This window comes from Pipistrellus kuhlii, unplaced genomic scaffold (genome assembly GCF_014108245.1).
Source record: "Pipistrellus kuhlii isolate mPipKuh1 unplaced genomic scaffold, mPipKuh1.p scaffold_m20_p_15, whole genome shotgun sequence".
Classification (NCBI taxonomy): Eukaryota; Metazoa; Chordata; class Mammalia; order Chiroptera; family Vespertilionidae; genus Pipistrellus; species Pipistrellus kuhlii.
In genome coordinates, this window is record NW_023425460.1 from 29,451,363 (window position 1) to 29,467,035 (window position 15,673).

The 15,673-nt window shown below is 39.8% G+C and overlaps 1 protein-coding gene across 2 annotated transcripts in view; it reads right to left on the reverse strand.

Annotated features, from left to right (window-relative positions):
- Window positions 1-1,295: 1,295 nt before the first annotated feature.
- ARHGAP19 (Rho GTPase activating protein 19) overlaps window positions 1,296-15,673 on the reverse strand; it is a 38,947-nt gene continuing 24,569 nt past the window's right edge. Inside the window, exons 7-12 of one of the 2 annotated variants that reach the window (XM_036438731.2) lie at window positions 13,979-14,044; window positions 12,421-12,609; window positions 9,663-9,761; window positions 7,424-7,534; window positions 6,834-6,912; window positions 1,296-3,933 (exon numbers count right to left, since the gene is read on the reverse strand). In XM_036438731.2, coding sequence (XP_036294624.1) covers window positions 3,923-3,933; window positions 6,834-6,912; window positions 7,424-7,534; window positions 9,663-9,761; window positions 12,421-12,609; window positions 13,979-14,044 — 555 coding nt within the window. In that variant the 3' untranslated portion in view covers window positions 1,296-3,922. The remainder of the gene's footprint in view (window positions 3,934-6,833; window positions 6,913-7,423; window positions 7,535-9,662; window positions 9,762-12,420; window positions 12,610-13,978; window positions 14,045-15,673) is intronic. The other variant, XM_036438730.2, reaches the window with a different exon arrangement.

Here is a 15,673-nt window from a genome sequence, read left to right on the forward strand (position 1 = left end):
TAACCTTGGGTGAGGATTTTAAAAAATTAAAAATGATCTGTCATTCAAAATGTGAATTAAGAAACCAGTCAAAGCCTACAGATAAGAAACAAAGAAATTTAATTTCAGAATATTACATGAATATAAAAGAAAGACAGTGCATATGATTATTTCTTTACAGTTACATATATATATGATATAATAGTCAAACAAGAATGAAAAGAAATGGTGACAGTTAAAACCCTGCTTCTCTGGTTGAGCGCATTCAGGGAGTGAGAGGGCAAAGGCAGCCCCCGCTATGAAGAAAGGACCCTGGGGCGGGAGTGTTTTTCCCAACAGGTTCTGCTGGTCCCCAAACGTGTGGGGGAGTGCTCAATGGCTCTTTAGCATCAACTGGCCTCGCAGACTCCGGTTTCCATGGTAACCCAAGCACTCAGGCTATTATGTAGTCCACCTCCTCCCCATCCCCTCCATCAACTCTCCACTGGAGAAAGACCTCAGCATTCGTTGTCTAGGAAAGCCGGGTTTCTATAGCCGTTTTCGACTGGGTTCATTGCCATGGTCTAACATGTGTGCATCTCAGGAACACAAAGCTTCCCCAAATCTAGGGCCATCGGGCCAAATGCTGATATCCAGGTTTGGGACTGCGTCCTGCCTCCAGCACAAAGACTTCAGGGTAGAGGGCAAGGAGGAGGCTCTCTCCTGGGGAAAGGTGTTCTACTTAGAAGACTCCAGAATGAAAGCCAGCGGCTTCCAGCACCGGTGCGAGGCCCCATAGGAAATAAGGAAGCAGGGAGTCCAGAGAAGTCCGATCCCAAACATGGCTTCCCCCGTTAAGCACGGCCACAGCACCAGTCACTGTGGGGCACAGCCGCGACCTCAGGTTCTCTGACAAGGCAGTACGTTAAACCGCATCTACCAGGCCCCTGGGAGGGAAGCTGAACAGAAACACAGCTATTCCGGAGAGAAGGGCTCTGCTCTGCCACTCGGGGATTAAGCGGCTTCCTTACAGGCCAGTCAAACAAGCACCTCTGAGCACCCAGTGGTCACCAGCCTGCACTGCTGCGCTTCCCAAGGGTGCTGCCCTGTCATCACTGCCTGACTCTGAAGAGCCATCAGAGGAAAGAGCTGGGGGAGGGTCAGCTGTGGTTTCAGTGATGGTAAAGCACCGGCTCCTTTAATATGGTCCTCTCAGGTGTTTGAATCGGGACCCCTTGATCTCTCACTGTGCAGTGGAGTTTTTCTCAGGGATTTTTTTTCTCTTTGTGTGTCATTTTCTTTCTTCTGTTGTTTTCTTTTTGTTTGTTTTAGGGCTCTTTGTTTCTTCATTTTTTGCAGTGGAGTTCTCAAACCAGATTCATTGGTCCCAGTGCAAAAGCCCGTCACCATAAAAGGTAAGAAACTCCCATGCCTCTGTTTTCACTGATTCACCCACTGTAGCTCCCCCAGTGCAGACGGGCATCGGTGAAGCAGGCTGGGTTTGTATGCGTGAGCCCTCTGGCACAGACACTGCCCACAGTCACCACACAGCAAAACGCATCACCACTGACCCCAGAGAGAATGAAATGTTATCAGCCAGAAGAAGAGGCATCTCCAAAGAGATTGGTCCAACATAAAAAATAAACATAACGTTTTTAAAAACCTTACAGATTTTTTAAAAATTTAAATACTGGCTCAAAAAGACCCTCCCACCAAGTGAAAAGGGAGACAGTGCCCTTCAGTGGCCAATGAGACGGGCTTTGTCTGTGCATTCTCCGTAAGATTCCACAGGGTTAGAACAGTTACATATTACAAGGCAGAAGGTTATACTATTTATTTCTCAAATTTGAATTCCAACTGGATCACAGCTTCTATTTTTTTTAATGACCTAGCACACCCTTAATGCGAGGGAAAGCATATTTAATAAATAACTTAAACGAAACACATACCCGAATACAGACATAAATGGCACACGGGTGAGCTACATAAAAGCACATGCTGGGACAGACTTCGCTCAGCACCCAGCCAGGCGCACTACGGACTCCACACACGAGTCCCCTGAGTCTCAGGAGCCTCCCGCAGACGGAGCCACAGCACAAACCCGATGCCGAGGGGTAGCAGGTCCGCAGGACAGTCCACACCCGGGGGAAACAGTCAGATGAAGACAGTGTGGAGTGAAGGGAGAACACTACTTCATTCTGCTCACACCAAAAGGGGTTTCTGAATTCACTGACAGCTGGTGCAAGGAATTTATTTTTTCTCAATAAGGAAAAGAGCCAAACGGAAACCTTACACGAATGAATTTGCTAATAAGTACTTTCAAGAATGACATAAAACTGCTCTGCAGAAAGGGGCTTCTAAGCAGTTTTATACTCCTAACCATCAATTGCTCACAGTCTATGAAATTGGAAGGCCAGATTTTATCTTTTTTTCCCTTCGCTATCGCCGTTACAGCAGCAGAAGAAACAGTAAGTATGGAAAAGAGGACTGACACTGGACACAAAACCAAACTCAGTCCCCCAGGGCCAGTTTCCTTTCAACAAGAACACAGCATTGTCAATAGTTTCAAGACAGGTCAGCCGACCATACTTGCTGGGCAACTGCTTCCCACAGAGGTGAGAGCGGTACCCGTGTAAGGAGCAGGCACAAACCGGACCTTCTCCCTGGCCACGGCTCCTCGCGGGGCAGTGAGTATTTACATGAGATCAAAGCCATGCCACTATTCACCCCAAACACACAGGAGCATCTCAACCCGTCAAACCTGCGGCTCCAGCCCACCTCCCCACTCCTCCCCGTGCTCGTTCGACAGGAGGGGCTGTGCAGCTCCTGGAACTCTGGTGATAAGCCGCACTGCTTCCGGGAGGACATGCTCTCCTTCACATCCTTCACATCCTGCGGAGACTGCTGCTCCCTTCCTTCCTCTGACCCAGCTGGCTCTCAGGAGACTGTCTAGCCTGCACACCTGATCCCTTAGAAGAATGCAATAGAGCACCCACACACACATACACCCCAAGGAGTCGTCCTGGACAAAAAAACCAATCAGCCCATCCGGAGCTTCCACCACATACAGATATTTCAGCAAACCTCTATTAAGCTGTTAGAGACTTCCCTTGGTTCACAGTGATCTGTCAGAAGTATTGGCACCACATGGGCACCAGAGGCGCTCGAGGCAGAGAAAACTGAAGGAAGGAAATGAGTTCAACAATCAATTATCTGACATCACTGAGGAAAGAAGAAAGGAGAGAGAGAAAGAAGAGAGGGAAGAACACAATCTAATAATTAACATTTTAAAAAATATTGTTTCATCCTGAATTCTCCTTTTTCAATACTGCAGGCCAAGTAATCTGCAATCTCACAGCCAAGAAATCCTAAAAATTTTCCAGGAAAGCTATAAATTCCTTGGATATAAATAAGGTATTGAGGACTACAGCCTCTTGAGATAAAGAATTTTCCCAAAGTTGAAGGTAAAAGAGAGGAAAGACATCTGGCTTAAAGCCCATTTAGATTACATAAACAAAAATAGCTTTAAAAAATAAACAAGCAACAAATAAACAAGAAATAATGACAAAAATACCCAACACTATCAAAACAGAGAAAAGTCCAAAATATCTGCTAAAAATAACATCAATCCACTGGGATGAAAGGACTTAAAAAAACAAAACACTGGTAGTTGAGCACAAATCTCCTATTTTTAAAAACAGACTGTGCCTAAACAAATACTGGCTGGTTAGTGGTTTCCCCACAATATTAATGAAAAAAAAGAGCTGCTGGCACTGGTTCAGAAGGCAGAATTTGCAGAAACACCCAGTGAGTGGAGTTAGAGGTATCAGTCAAGTTATAGGATTAGTAACATTCTCAATTCAAAATGCTGCAGCCAGCTGCAAGTCCCAGGTTCTCTGTGAGCGGAGAGACAGCTGGCCCATTGCAGGGAAAACCGGTGGACAGCCGGAGAGCTCTGAGTCCTTCAGAGGAATCCTAGGTTGAAAGAGAAACGAGGGCAGTAAGCACACTTATAAATATTTCTTTTTGCAAACATCCTTCCTAAGAGCTAGAGAATCCGTACTTAATATTTTCTACAAACTGAGGATTAAAAAGTTTAGTTGAAAATTAATGAATTTCTACCAAGTAAACTTCAGTTTGTATAATTGTGCTAATCCCAATCCATTACATCATCTTTTTTTTTTTTTCCAACCAGTTTACATCCAATACCATTCCACACCAGTTTCAGATGTACAGCAAAGGGGTCTGAAAACCATGCACTCCACAGATTGGTCTCCCTGCTACCCCAACCATCCACCTGGCCCCATACCCAGCTATCTTGACATTATGAACTATATTCTCCATGCTGCAATCCACATCTCTGTGGCTATTCTGCAACTACCAATAAGTACTGCTTAATCACTTCATTTTCCCCCCAGCCCCTAATTCCTTCCCATCTGACATGTGTCAATCTGTTCTCTGTAACTATGAGTCTGTTTCTATTTTGTGTCCTGGTTTATTTTGTTCATTAGATCCCACATATAAGTGAAATAATATGGCATTTGTCTTTCACAGACTAGCTTATTTCACTAAGCATAATACCCTCTAGGTATTATGTAAGATCTCCTTCTTTTCTATGGCCAAGTAGTATGCCATTGTGTAAATGTACCACAGTTCCATCCACTCATCTACTGATGAGCACTTGGGCTGCTTTCAAATCTTGGCTGTTGTAAATAATGCAGAGTGAACACATCATCTTAAAGGCAACAACAGCTACCACTTTACTGAATGCCTACTTTGTACCAAGCACTGCTCTGAGCTCTTTTATGTACATTATCTCCTTTATCCTCACAGCCACCTGTGCATGAGGTGGTGCACTTGCCATTTAGCAGGTGAAGAATCTGAAGCCTACACAAGCTAACTTGCCCCGAGATTTACAAAGTTACTAAGCAGCAAAGCTGGGGACTGAGCCCAAGCTTGAAGGCAGAGCTCAGGTTCTTACCATCTGCAGTGGAAGCCCTGACAGTCTTTTTCTTTTTGTAATGCAAGTGGATAGCTTGAGCTTTTTTATTGTTAAGAGACATCCACTTCAAAACTCATGCTGACTGAATCCCATGTGACCCTGAGCCCACAGAATTATTCTTTACAGAGTGCTCCTCTAATTAAAGGGTTGCACCTTACATTTTAACTGGGACTGCCAAAACCATCCAAGAGGCATTAAAACTCGTAGGAGAAAACTCACCTTTTCTTTCGCTGTGCCTTAAAGATATAAATCTCACCAGGTCTTTGATATGTAAACCATCCCCCCACTCAGGAAGTAAAGAAGCTATAGGATCTCTGTGCAGTCTGCAAGTTTATATATGTCTACACACATATGTTATGTAGATGTGACTTTTCTCTCTAGCTCTAGATGGTATTGCTTAAATTAATTATTAAAAAAAGCTCTATTTAATTGGCTTAAAAATAAGTGAATTACAAATTAAGTATTCCTAAAAATTCAGAAATAACTACATTCACCCAAATGTTTTTCAAGTTCATGTGATATGGGATAATCTCTGATAAATAAAGCTAATGTCAATTGGCTTTAATTAAAATAGGTATGTCTTCAGAGTTACCAACATTAAATATATCTCAGTAATACACCTTTGTGGATACAAGATTTTAGTGCTATTGTTTACTGAGGTTTTGTTTTCTACCTGTAAATTGCACTAGATTCTGAATTCTAGTTTCCTGCAGAATTTGGCTACAACTCTCCGAACTAACATTTCTAATTTCTCACCCACCCTCCTGACTTGGAGTCACTGGAATTAAAACAGCCCTTTTCCCAAAGCCATGCAAGCTAAAATGGGACAACTTGATGTAAACCTCAGAGAAACCACCACCACAGCTCATGTATGAACAGTCTTCATGCCTATTATCCTCTGGGCCACTCAGAAGGATCACCAGAGACATTCAAACTGCAAACCAGAAAAACCTATCAGATTGCCACTGCCTGCCCTCACTCTCTCTGAAGATGCTTCAAGCTGGACATCTAGAAATCTTCTCAACTGCTGCCTTCAGAACTCAGCAACTGGGATTATAATCTATTTCAGTCATTAACCTTTGTTCTTCATTTTCTTTTGTCTATTATTAAATACCTGATGCAAATACTTGTCCCATAGAGGTCTAACTTGGAGAACCCATCTACATCACCACTTCCTGAACTGAAACACAACCATTTAACTGAAATGAGCTATTCTCAGACTTAAGAGATCACTTAGATGAGATATAAAGCAATCTATCAACTCCAGATAGGTTCAAACCTACTTACACCAGATGGCTCACGATGTTAAGATATTTCACAATATAGCCTATTATCTTTGAACTGATTCCTAGGGCCCCTGAGATTACCTAGTTTCATTGCAGTCCCAGCACAAATCATCCTCTCTGCTCTGGGCCTCAAAAACATCTTGTACATGATTTCCAGGGTCCTTCAGCATAAACTATCTCTCTGGAAAGTTTCACTGAATAAACAAATCTGAAGTCCATGACAAGAAGGAACGTAACCATTCCATGTTTACCAGGCATATTCTTGGCATTTCTGTACTTGGTTTCACAAATTAGTTAACACTTGTTTTTCATTTGCTTAAAAATACTCTGAAAATATTTTACACGTGTCCGATCTGTGCAAGAATGCAGGGACCAGGAAGGTCTATATTATCGGCTCTAACCGGCAGCACCTGGGACAGTGCTGAGTAGATGCTCAATAACCATCTGCTAAATGAACTCAAGGGCAAGGACCCAGCCTTGTACTTTTCACAATGCTTCAACTACAACCATTTAAAAAATGTTACTAACTAGATGCAGAAAGGAACCACACTCAGTAAGAACACAGAATAAATAAGTATAGTTAGTACCCTTTTTCCCCTCTTTCTTCCCCTCTGGCCATTTCAATCTTGTTGGTGTCAACGTGCCATCTGGAGATCCAGAAAATAACTGTAAAAAGAGATTTTTATAGTTATTAAATACTCTAATGTCATTCCTATAGATAGACTTTACTAACAGGAATTTATTTCCTGGGTCAATGTCGAGTTTTGCTGACATACTAATATCTCGTTAATCTTACTGGTTTTCTGCTGTCTTACTGAAGTGACCATGCCTGGGACCTAAGGACTCCTCCAGGGTAATGCAATGCCAGGTAACCTGGCTCAAATGCTACCACCCTGTGGAGTCTCCCAGTAAGAGTGCGCCCTCAAGCACTGTTTGTGGAGCTATCTCACTGTATTTGCCTTCTTTGCTTATGATTGGCTGTATCTTCCTTAAACTCAAAATGTGTTTGTTGAATGAATCAATGAAAACCTACAGAAAGATGACAGCATAAATGAAATGATTGAGAAAAAGGCATAGTTTACTGAGAAACACAGTCAAACAGATGACAGTATATCAATTTTCCTCCTTTCTATAAATATACACATACAAAGAGTAAGTACAAAAACCAGTATCTTCCTACCTTCATATTCTCTTTGCTGGCTCTCTCCAATTCACCAGTGGTTGGAGATTCCAGCGTAGGGGCCTTGTTCTTCCTTTCTGACAGCATCTGACTTCCTAGGACCTTCCGCTGATTTAGGAAGAAAAAATATTTTATTTATAAACATCTACTATATCTGTATTATTGTTATTCTGGCCTTCAAAAATAGTTTCTTAGGTTAAGAAAATCTCAGCTGTCTGATAAATCCTCACAGGCCATCCTCTTCTACAAGGGAGATCACACCAAAAGAAAAAAAGAGAAAAAACCTGACATCATTGCCTTTCTTTAAGTAATCACTTTTCCTTAACATTTAAAAGGGGTACAATGTTAGAAGCAACTTTATAGCTGATTTAAACTCTCTACTACAGGCAATTTCAGTGTGCTTCTGAAACTATAAAAGAAACTCGTTACTTACTTGTACAATTTTTTCCCCAAAGACATGCTGTCTCTGGCAGTTCTTCAGAGTCCCCCTTCTCTGCTCCCAACTAAAGAATACTTACACTGGGCCCACTCTAAGACTCTGCTTCCCCAGGATTGGAAATTTTGGAGGAATTCTATAAGAGTTTCTAATAGTCACAAGAAGGTACAGGCCTTCTTAAGAGTGTCACTTGACTATACTGACATTTCTCCATATCCACACCAACACTTATTTTCTGGGTTTGTTTTTTTTGTTTTGTTTTTTTGTGGGGCGTTTTTTGTTTCGTTTTGTTTTGTTTTGTTTTTAGAACAGCCATCCTTGTGATGAATTGGTATTTCATTGTGGTTTTGATTTGCATTTCCCTAATGATAAATGATATTGAACATCTATTCATGTGTTTATTGGTTATTTGTACTGGTATATCTTCTTCCTTAGAAAATGTCTACTTAAGTTCTTTGGGTATTTTGTTTGTTTGTTTATAAAAGTTCTTTTTATATTCTGAATATTAGCCTCTTTTCAGATGCACATTTTACAAATATTTTCTCCCAATCTGCTTGTTGCCTTTTCACTCTGTTAACAGCAAAGAAATTTTTAATGTCAAGCAAATCTAATGCTCCAGAGGCTATTGGCCCCAGTGGATCAGGGTTGAGAGAATTCTAAACTTCTAGTAGTGATATTAACTAGAGTTTAGATGAAATTGCAACTGCTAACAACTGCAGCTTACTAGGAAAAAACATATATTACAAAATATATACATATTTTTAGTGCACAATTTGTCATTTTAAGCAAAAAGTTCCTTAATTGTTGATATGTTTATAGATTTTAATAATGTTAAAATAATTTTAAAAAAAAAAAAAAAAACAGTAGAATATAGAACAGTGCTAATCTCATTCCAAGCTAACCAGAACCTTGCTTTAGTTTAGGTATGCCTGGAAATTTGAACCCCATAATCAAGTTATCTACTGCCACCTGATGACAATATTCCCTAACTACAAGTCAAACCGTCCAAGACTGGAAACTTGAATCTGCAAATAATGGCAACTACGGCACAGAAATACATATTGTATTTGTTTTAAAAACAAGATTTGTGATGAATTTGATACAAAGGAATAGAATACAACAACTGATCAAATATTTAGCTCACAAAAATTTGAGTTACCTAAAATTCAAAAAGTCCACTTTCTAACAATTTTTCTAGTCTCTATCAATCTTCTCACTTCTCTAGAACTTCAGCAAACGCATTGTTATGTATTACAAAGTGTGTATTACAAAGCAGGTCATGAAGCAAAAGACTTTCTTCTCAGCTCAGGAACCAGGAGTCTGTCCTTACACCAGAGGAGAAGGAGGGGCCTTTCCTTCTTTCATTTCTCACTTCTCCAAACACAGAACCCCTTCTCAGACTGGAAGCAGCAAAACACTTTGAAAAATAAAAAATTCTATCCATATCCCCCTACAAATAAGCCTTTTACAGGATTCCAGAGAATAGAAGAAAACTGTTTATACATAAGAATAATCAAGCCGAAACTGGTTTGGCTCAATGGATAGAGCATCAGCCTGCGGACTGAAAGGTCTCAGGTTTGATTCCAGTCAAGGGCATGTACCTTGGTTGTGGGCACATCCCCGGTAAGGGGTGTGCAGGAGGCAGCTGATCGATGACACTCTCTCATCGATGTTTCTAACCCTCTATCCCTCTCTCTTCCCCTCCGTAAAAAATCAATAAAATATAAATAAATAAAAGAATAATCGAACTGTTCCATTTTCTCATAGTCAGTGCTGAAACCAACAGCACGGCACACTTACCTTGATGAGGCCGCTGAAGGAGCGTGAGCGGGCCCTCTTCTGGACCCGAGGGGTAGAAGGCTCTTGCCCTGGTGTTCGGGTAACAGACTGCTTATTAAACTAAAAGAAAACATAGAGAACATTCTGTTAATATTCTCCCATCAAGAGATAGCATTCTCTGACAACCGTATGAAAAGCTAAGTGTAAATACTGAGAAAAAATCCAGTAGTAAGTGATTCTGTGCATTCTAGTATATGGATAAGTAAGCAGAGTGGCAAGAAATCACAAAGGCAGAAATGCTGCCAAAAAGCAAGTTCAAATTTATTAAATCAGTTTAAGGGTTAATTAAATTAAGGAGTGCACACCAAAGAAATCGAGTTGGAATCAGATCAAACTTCTAGAATTAGATCTAACCACCAGTTTACAGCAAATACAGAGGACTGAAGAATATCTATACTAATAAAAGGGTAATATGCAAATTGATCGGGATGCCCTCACAGGCTGCATGGGGCAGGAGGGGACAATTGGGGGCAACAAGACTGGCAGGGGGGATAGTGAGGGTCAACCAAACAACTGAAGAACAGGCTTCATGGGATGACCAGGTTGGCAGGGGGATTAGTGAGGGACAACCAAACTACTGAACAGCAGGCTGCATGGGGCAACCAGGCCAGCAGGGGGCGCAGTGAGGGGGCAACCAAACGACTGAACAGCAGGCTGTGTGGGGCAACCAGGGTGGTGGCGGGGGAGGGGGTGGCGGCAGGGGGCCCTGAGGGGCAACGAAAAGGGCATGGGGGGCAGTTGGGGGCAACCAGGCCAGGAGGGGGGGAGGGGCAATTGGGGGTAATCAGGCCGGCAGACAGAGGTGATTATGGATGATCAGGCTGCCGGGGGGGACAGTTAGGGGTGATCAGGCAGACAGGCAGGTGAGTGATTAGGAGCAAGTGGTCCAGGACTGTGAGAGGGACATCCCCCGAGGGATCCCAGATCAGAGAAGATGGAGGCAGGCTAGACTGAGGGGACCCCCCCCTGCAAGATTTCTTGCACTGGGCCTCTAGTCTTAAATAATACCACAAGGATATAACCAGCAAAACCCAGACTGTGAAAGGTTATCACAGGGCTTGGGGGTAGAAAGAAAAAGAATATGTACTTAAACACAATGTGGTATCCGATATTGGATCCCAGAACAGAAAAAAGGATATTAGTATAAAAATTGGTAAAATCTCGCCTGACTGGTTTGGCTCAGTGGCTAGAGCATCAACCTGTGGACGGAGGGGTCCTGGGTTCGATTCCAGTCAAGGGCATGTACCTTAGTTGCAGGGGATGTGCAGGAGGCAGCTAATAGATGTTTCTAACTCTTGTGCTCGCTTTGGCAGCACATATACTAAAATAGATGTTTCTAACTCTCTATTCCTCTCCCTGCCTCTCTGTAAAAAATCAATAAAATATATATTTTTTTAAATTGGTAAAATCTGAATAAAGTGTGTAATGTTAATAGTAATGTACCATTGTTAATTTCTTAGTTTTTACAATGTTAACACTAGGAGAAACTGGATGAAAGGTATGTAGAAATTCTCTGTACTATCTCTGCAAATTTTTTCTAAATATAAACTATGTCAAATTTAAGAGTTTATTCAAATAAAAAAACTTGGGCAATTTTTTAGGGGTGAAAAGAGGGATAAGAGGGAAGAAGGAACCTATATATTAAAAGAGAACCAACAATAATAAAGAAAGGCATACACTTTCTCATGCCCCTCTAGGAAAAAATCTGCAATGAAAATACTTATAACAAAAATATATAAACTAAAAAATGACCTAACTTCCTCAAGATGCCCAGAATACAAACTATATAAACATTTGGTTATTTATGATGAAATATTATACAACCATTAAATTGTTCATAGCCTTTTAATGACATGGAAAATGTTCATGATATAACTTTAAATGAAAAGGATAGAATATTAAAAAATTAAACATATATTATGATTTTAAGCAGAAAAAAGTTGGAAATACACATTCATAAAAGAAAACACTAGAAGAGGAAGGGAGAGAGATAAAAAGCGGGGGGAAAAAACATCAATGTGAGAAACACATCAGCTGCCACATGTCCCAACTGGGGCCGAGATCAGACCTGAAATCTAGGCATGCGGGGATCGGGCCAAAACCAGCAGTTTGACATCCCCGAGGGGTCCAAGATTGCGAGAGGATGCAGGCCAGGCTGAGGGACCCCACCAGTACACAAATTCGTGCACCGGGCCTCTAGTTTCTAATTTCTATTACCAGACAAGACCCTTGGCTAACAGTGTATTCTAACTGCAAACAACTCACTAAGAGCTACTACTTTTGCTCTGCTGTGCCAACCACTTTACATAGATTCTCTCTAATCTTTACAAGATGGGCGTTACAATTACTATTTTATAAAGAAGAAAACTAAGATTCAGAAAGGTTGTTATTTACAAAAGAAGGATTTAAACTTTGAAATAATATATTGTGAATGCTGGTTCTCTCTCAGCAATCTTGCTACATGATCATATTTAAAGAGCTCTAACTATGGTTGGATCCTTTTGTTTAATTAGAAAAATCCAAGAACCTCCACTTTTCTCTAACGGGGCAATAGTATAGAGATTACAATGAGGTTCCATAGACAAGTTTGCTTAAATGGCTGAGCCAAGGCTTGGGCCAATAAGGCCAAAAATTAAATAAGATTCTAACAACATTCCCTATGATTCTATAACCATGGTCACATGAATTCCTAAAGCCCTGCTTCCCTGCTCTCGGGCACCTGTCTGATAAGCTGCTTCTTCTTTGCTGATTCGGGCATATTGTGAACGTGCTGGAACAGCTCTCTCAGTGCCTCTTCCGTCCGCTGCTGGGTCACCTGAGGAGAGCAGGAATCCATCCGGTTCTGTTTCTGAGATTTTGCCAGTTGGAAGGACTTAGAATGACATGAAGTTGTCAGATCAAGATCATCCTAGAGAAAATTTAAAAGAAAAGTAAATGAATACATCCCACCAGCTTTGTTTTTAGGTTCTCACAAAGGAGAAGAGTGGGGAAGTAGGGTACATGATATATTCTTACACCCAGGACAATAAAAGTCTAAAACTATTATCAGATAAAAAGAAACCTATAGTTATAGACTATATTTGTTAATGTACAGCTTTTTATTGATTAGAGAGAAATATCAATTTCTTATTCCAGTTATTTATGCATTCATTGGCCAATTCATTCATATGCCCTGACCAGAGATCGAACCCGCAATCTTGGTGTATCAGGAGGACGCTCTAGCCAACTGAGCTACCTGGCCAGGGATAGACTTTACTAGTATTAATAGCCCATTCCCATGACCTGCTCAGATATCCTAAATTCATTGAGAATTATTGCCACCAAAAGTTACATAAGAGTTTAATTTTTGAAGCATCTTTTAATATCATGTAATTTTCATTGCTATCCTATAAAGTAAACAGGGTAAGTAATTAAGTAACATCATTCCCATTTGAGAGAAGAGAAAACTGAAGCTAAGCTCTAAGTTTAAACTTCTCTAGATACTGAAGTGACAGACCCATCTTCGAGCCCAAGTGCTCTGGTTCTTGGCTGGCACTCTCTCCCACTCATGTCAACATGACGTGACAACAACACAGCAGCAGCAGAGGAACAAAATCAACTCTCTAAGGAAGCCCCCCCCCCCCCTAATTAATCTAGTTGAAATCAAATACTGTTTTTCTGGTCACACCAACTATGTGCTAAATGAGACTTAGAAACAAACAGGAGCAGGAGGGGGAAATAGTGTAAGCTCACAGCTTCAGTTTCTAACCAAGACAGACTAAACAAAAATCATCAAAAAGTACTTGTGAGATTTTTTAACTTCTCACTTTTAAAGCTCAGTAATCATATGTAATTTTGTCAATAAACATCACACATTTGCATTCTAAGCTCTTATGGTCTCAAGTCTTTTAGCTACTTGACAATGTTTGTTACCTTACTACTTAGCCTGAAATAAGCCTGTACTTTTATAACGATACAATATTTCATACATTTGCTATTCACAGACTGTTTATACCATATGCTGTAAGAATGCACATGGCTCTGAAAACCTTTAAACATACGTCTATGTCATCAGTGGTGCACCTCAGAAAGCAGACTGTGTAGGGGCATTTTTATTTCAACATATAACCTTCTTCTGTCTTTTTCCTTACTCAAAACGACTAGATCGTTTGAACTATAATAAAAACATTTTATTTTATTTTTCATAGCTTTACTTTGATTTCACACTTTGTTTTAAACTACATTAATTTTCATTAATGCTCTCCTTGTTTGGGCTAAAAACAATTTCCTATTCTTACCTTTGATGCTTGAGTTCTGGAGTTCAAATAGTGCAATCTGGCGCATTCCCGAATGTAAGCAGGAGCCTGGGCAGGTAATGAAAGAAAACCAAGACCAAGCAATAAGTAGTTCTTTTAAGACTCAACAACAATGGTTTTCAAAATAATTTGACTGGCAGCTTACTTTAGAAAAAATAAAGATCTTCAAAATGCCCTATTTTATAGCTTCCACCAAAAAGATAATTCCAACAAATCTAATGGGAAAATTGAGAAGACACTACTATAGTTGTTCCTGTTCTAAAGAATCAAATATGGCATGAATATACTCAAATGAGCCAGAAACAAAAACATAGATATTTGTAATAATGCTTATGACAAAAACCACCCCTAAAATTCTTACAAATTACAGTGGTCATATTTTAGAATTATTGTATATAAAATATCATTTAGAATCCCTATAGGGTAACAACAGACAAGGAAAAATTTAGCTTACTGATATATTGCCCAGAATCCTGTGACATGAACCCTGATACTGTCCTAGTATAAGTATAATACAACCATTATGGAAGAGACTATAATAGTATAATACAACCATATGGAAGAGAATTTAACAACATCTAAGAAATTTACCATTTACTCAGAAATCTCACTTCTGTGAATCTGTCCTGAAAATATAACTCCAGAAACACAAAATAAACTTGTATAAGATAAATCATAAGATTGGACACAACAACCTCAAATATCTACTAATAGGAGACTGATTGAATGAACTTTTATACAACCATACAATAAAGTATTATGCAGTCATTAAAAACAAAAGAAGGGAGGGAAGGAGTGAGAGGGAAAAAACATTCTGTGAATAGGTAGAGAGTGATTTCCAGGATCTACTGTTACATGAGAAAAGTTATGGAACAGTGTATAAAAATACTTATGTAAAATGAAGAGGAAGTAAGAATATACACATGTGGCCGAAACTGGTTTGGCTCAGTAGATAGAGCGTCAGCCTGCGGACTGAAGGATCCCAGGTTCGATTCTGGTCAAAGGCATGTAGATTGGTTGAGGGCACATCCCCAGTAGGGGTTGTGTAGGAGGCAGCTGGTCAATGTTTCTAGCTCTCTATCCCTCTCCCTTCCTCTCTGTAAAAAATCAATAAAATATATTAAAAAAAAAAAAAAAGAATATACACATGTAGACACATTTGATTTTACAATAAGAAACACTAGGAGGATAAACCATTAAACAATATAAATAATGAAAGAACTGAGATTTTTCCAAGCATACCTTCTCATATAATTTTGACTTTTCAACCATGTAAATATACTACATATTTTTTTAAAAAATTAAATTCAAAAGGGAACAAAAGCAAATCCTAAAACTGAACAGAAACAAAAAATAAGTGAACATATCTAATACATCAAATTGATAATATAAACACAGAGAAAGGAATTATTTTACCTAGCTTTTGAAAACTGTATCCTGACTACATACTTAATGAAAAATATTTAAGAAAAAAGGAACTGCCAAGAAATCTTAAACTTCCATCAACGGGTTTATGTAAGTTTACTATAAGTAGTAACAGTTTTATTACTTTGAAACCATCTTATGTATATCATAGAATAAAGCAAATAATAACATATGTTAATGCTATGAAAATCTGGAATTTGCAATGTAAGAATAAAAAGGTGCAAATATAAAGTGAAAGAAGCCAAGAAAAAG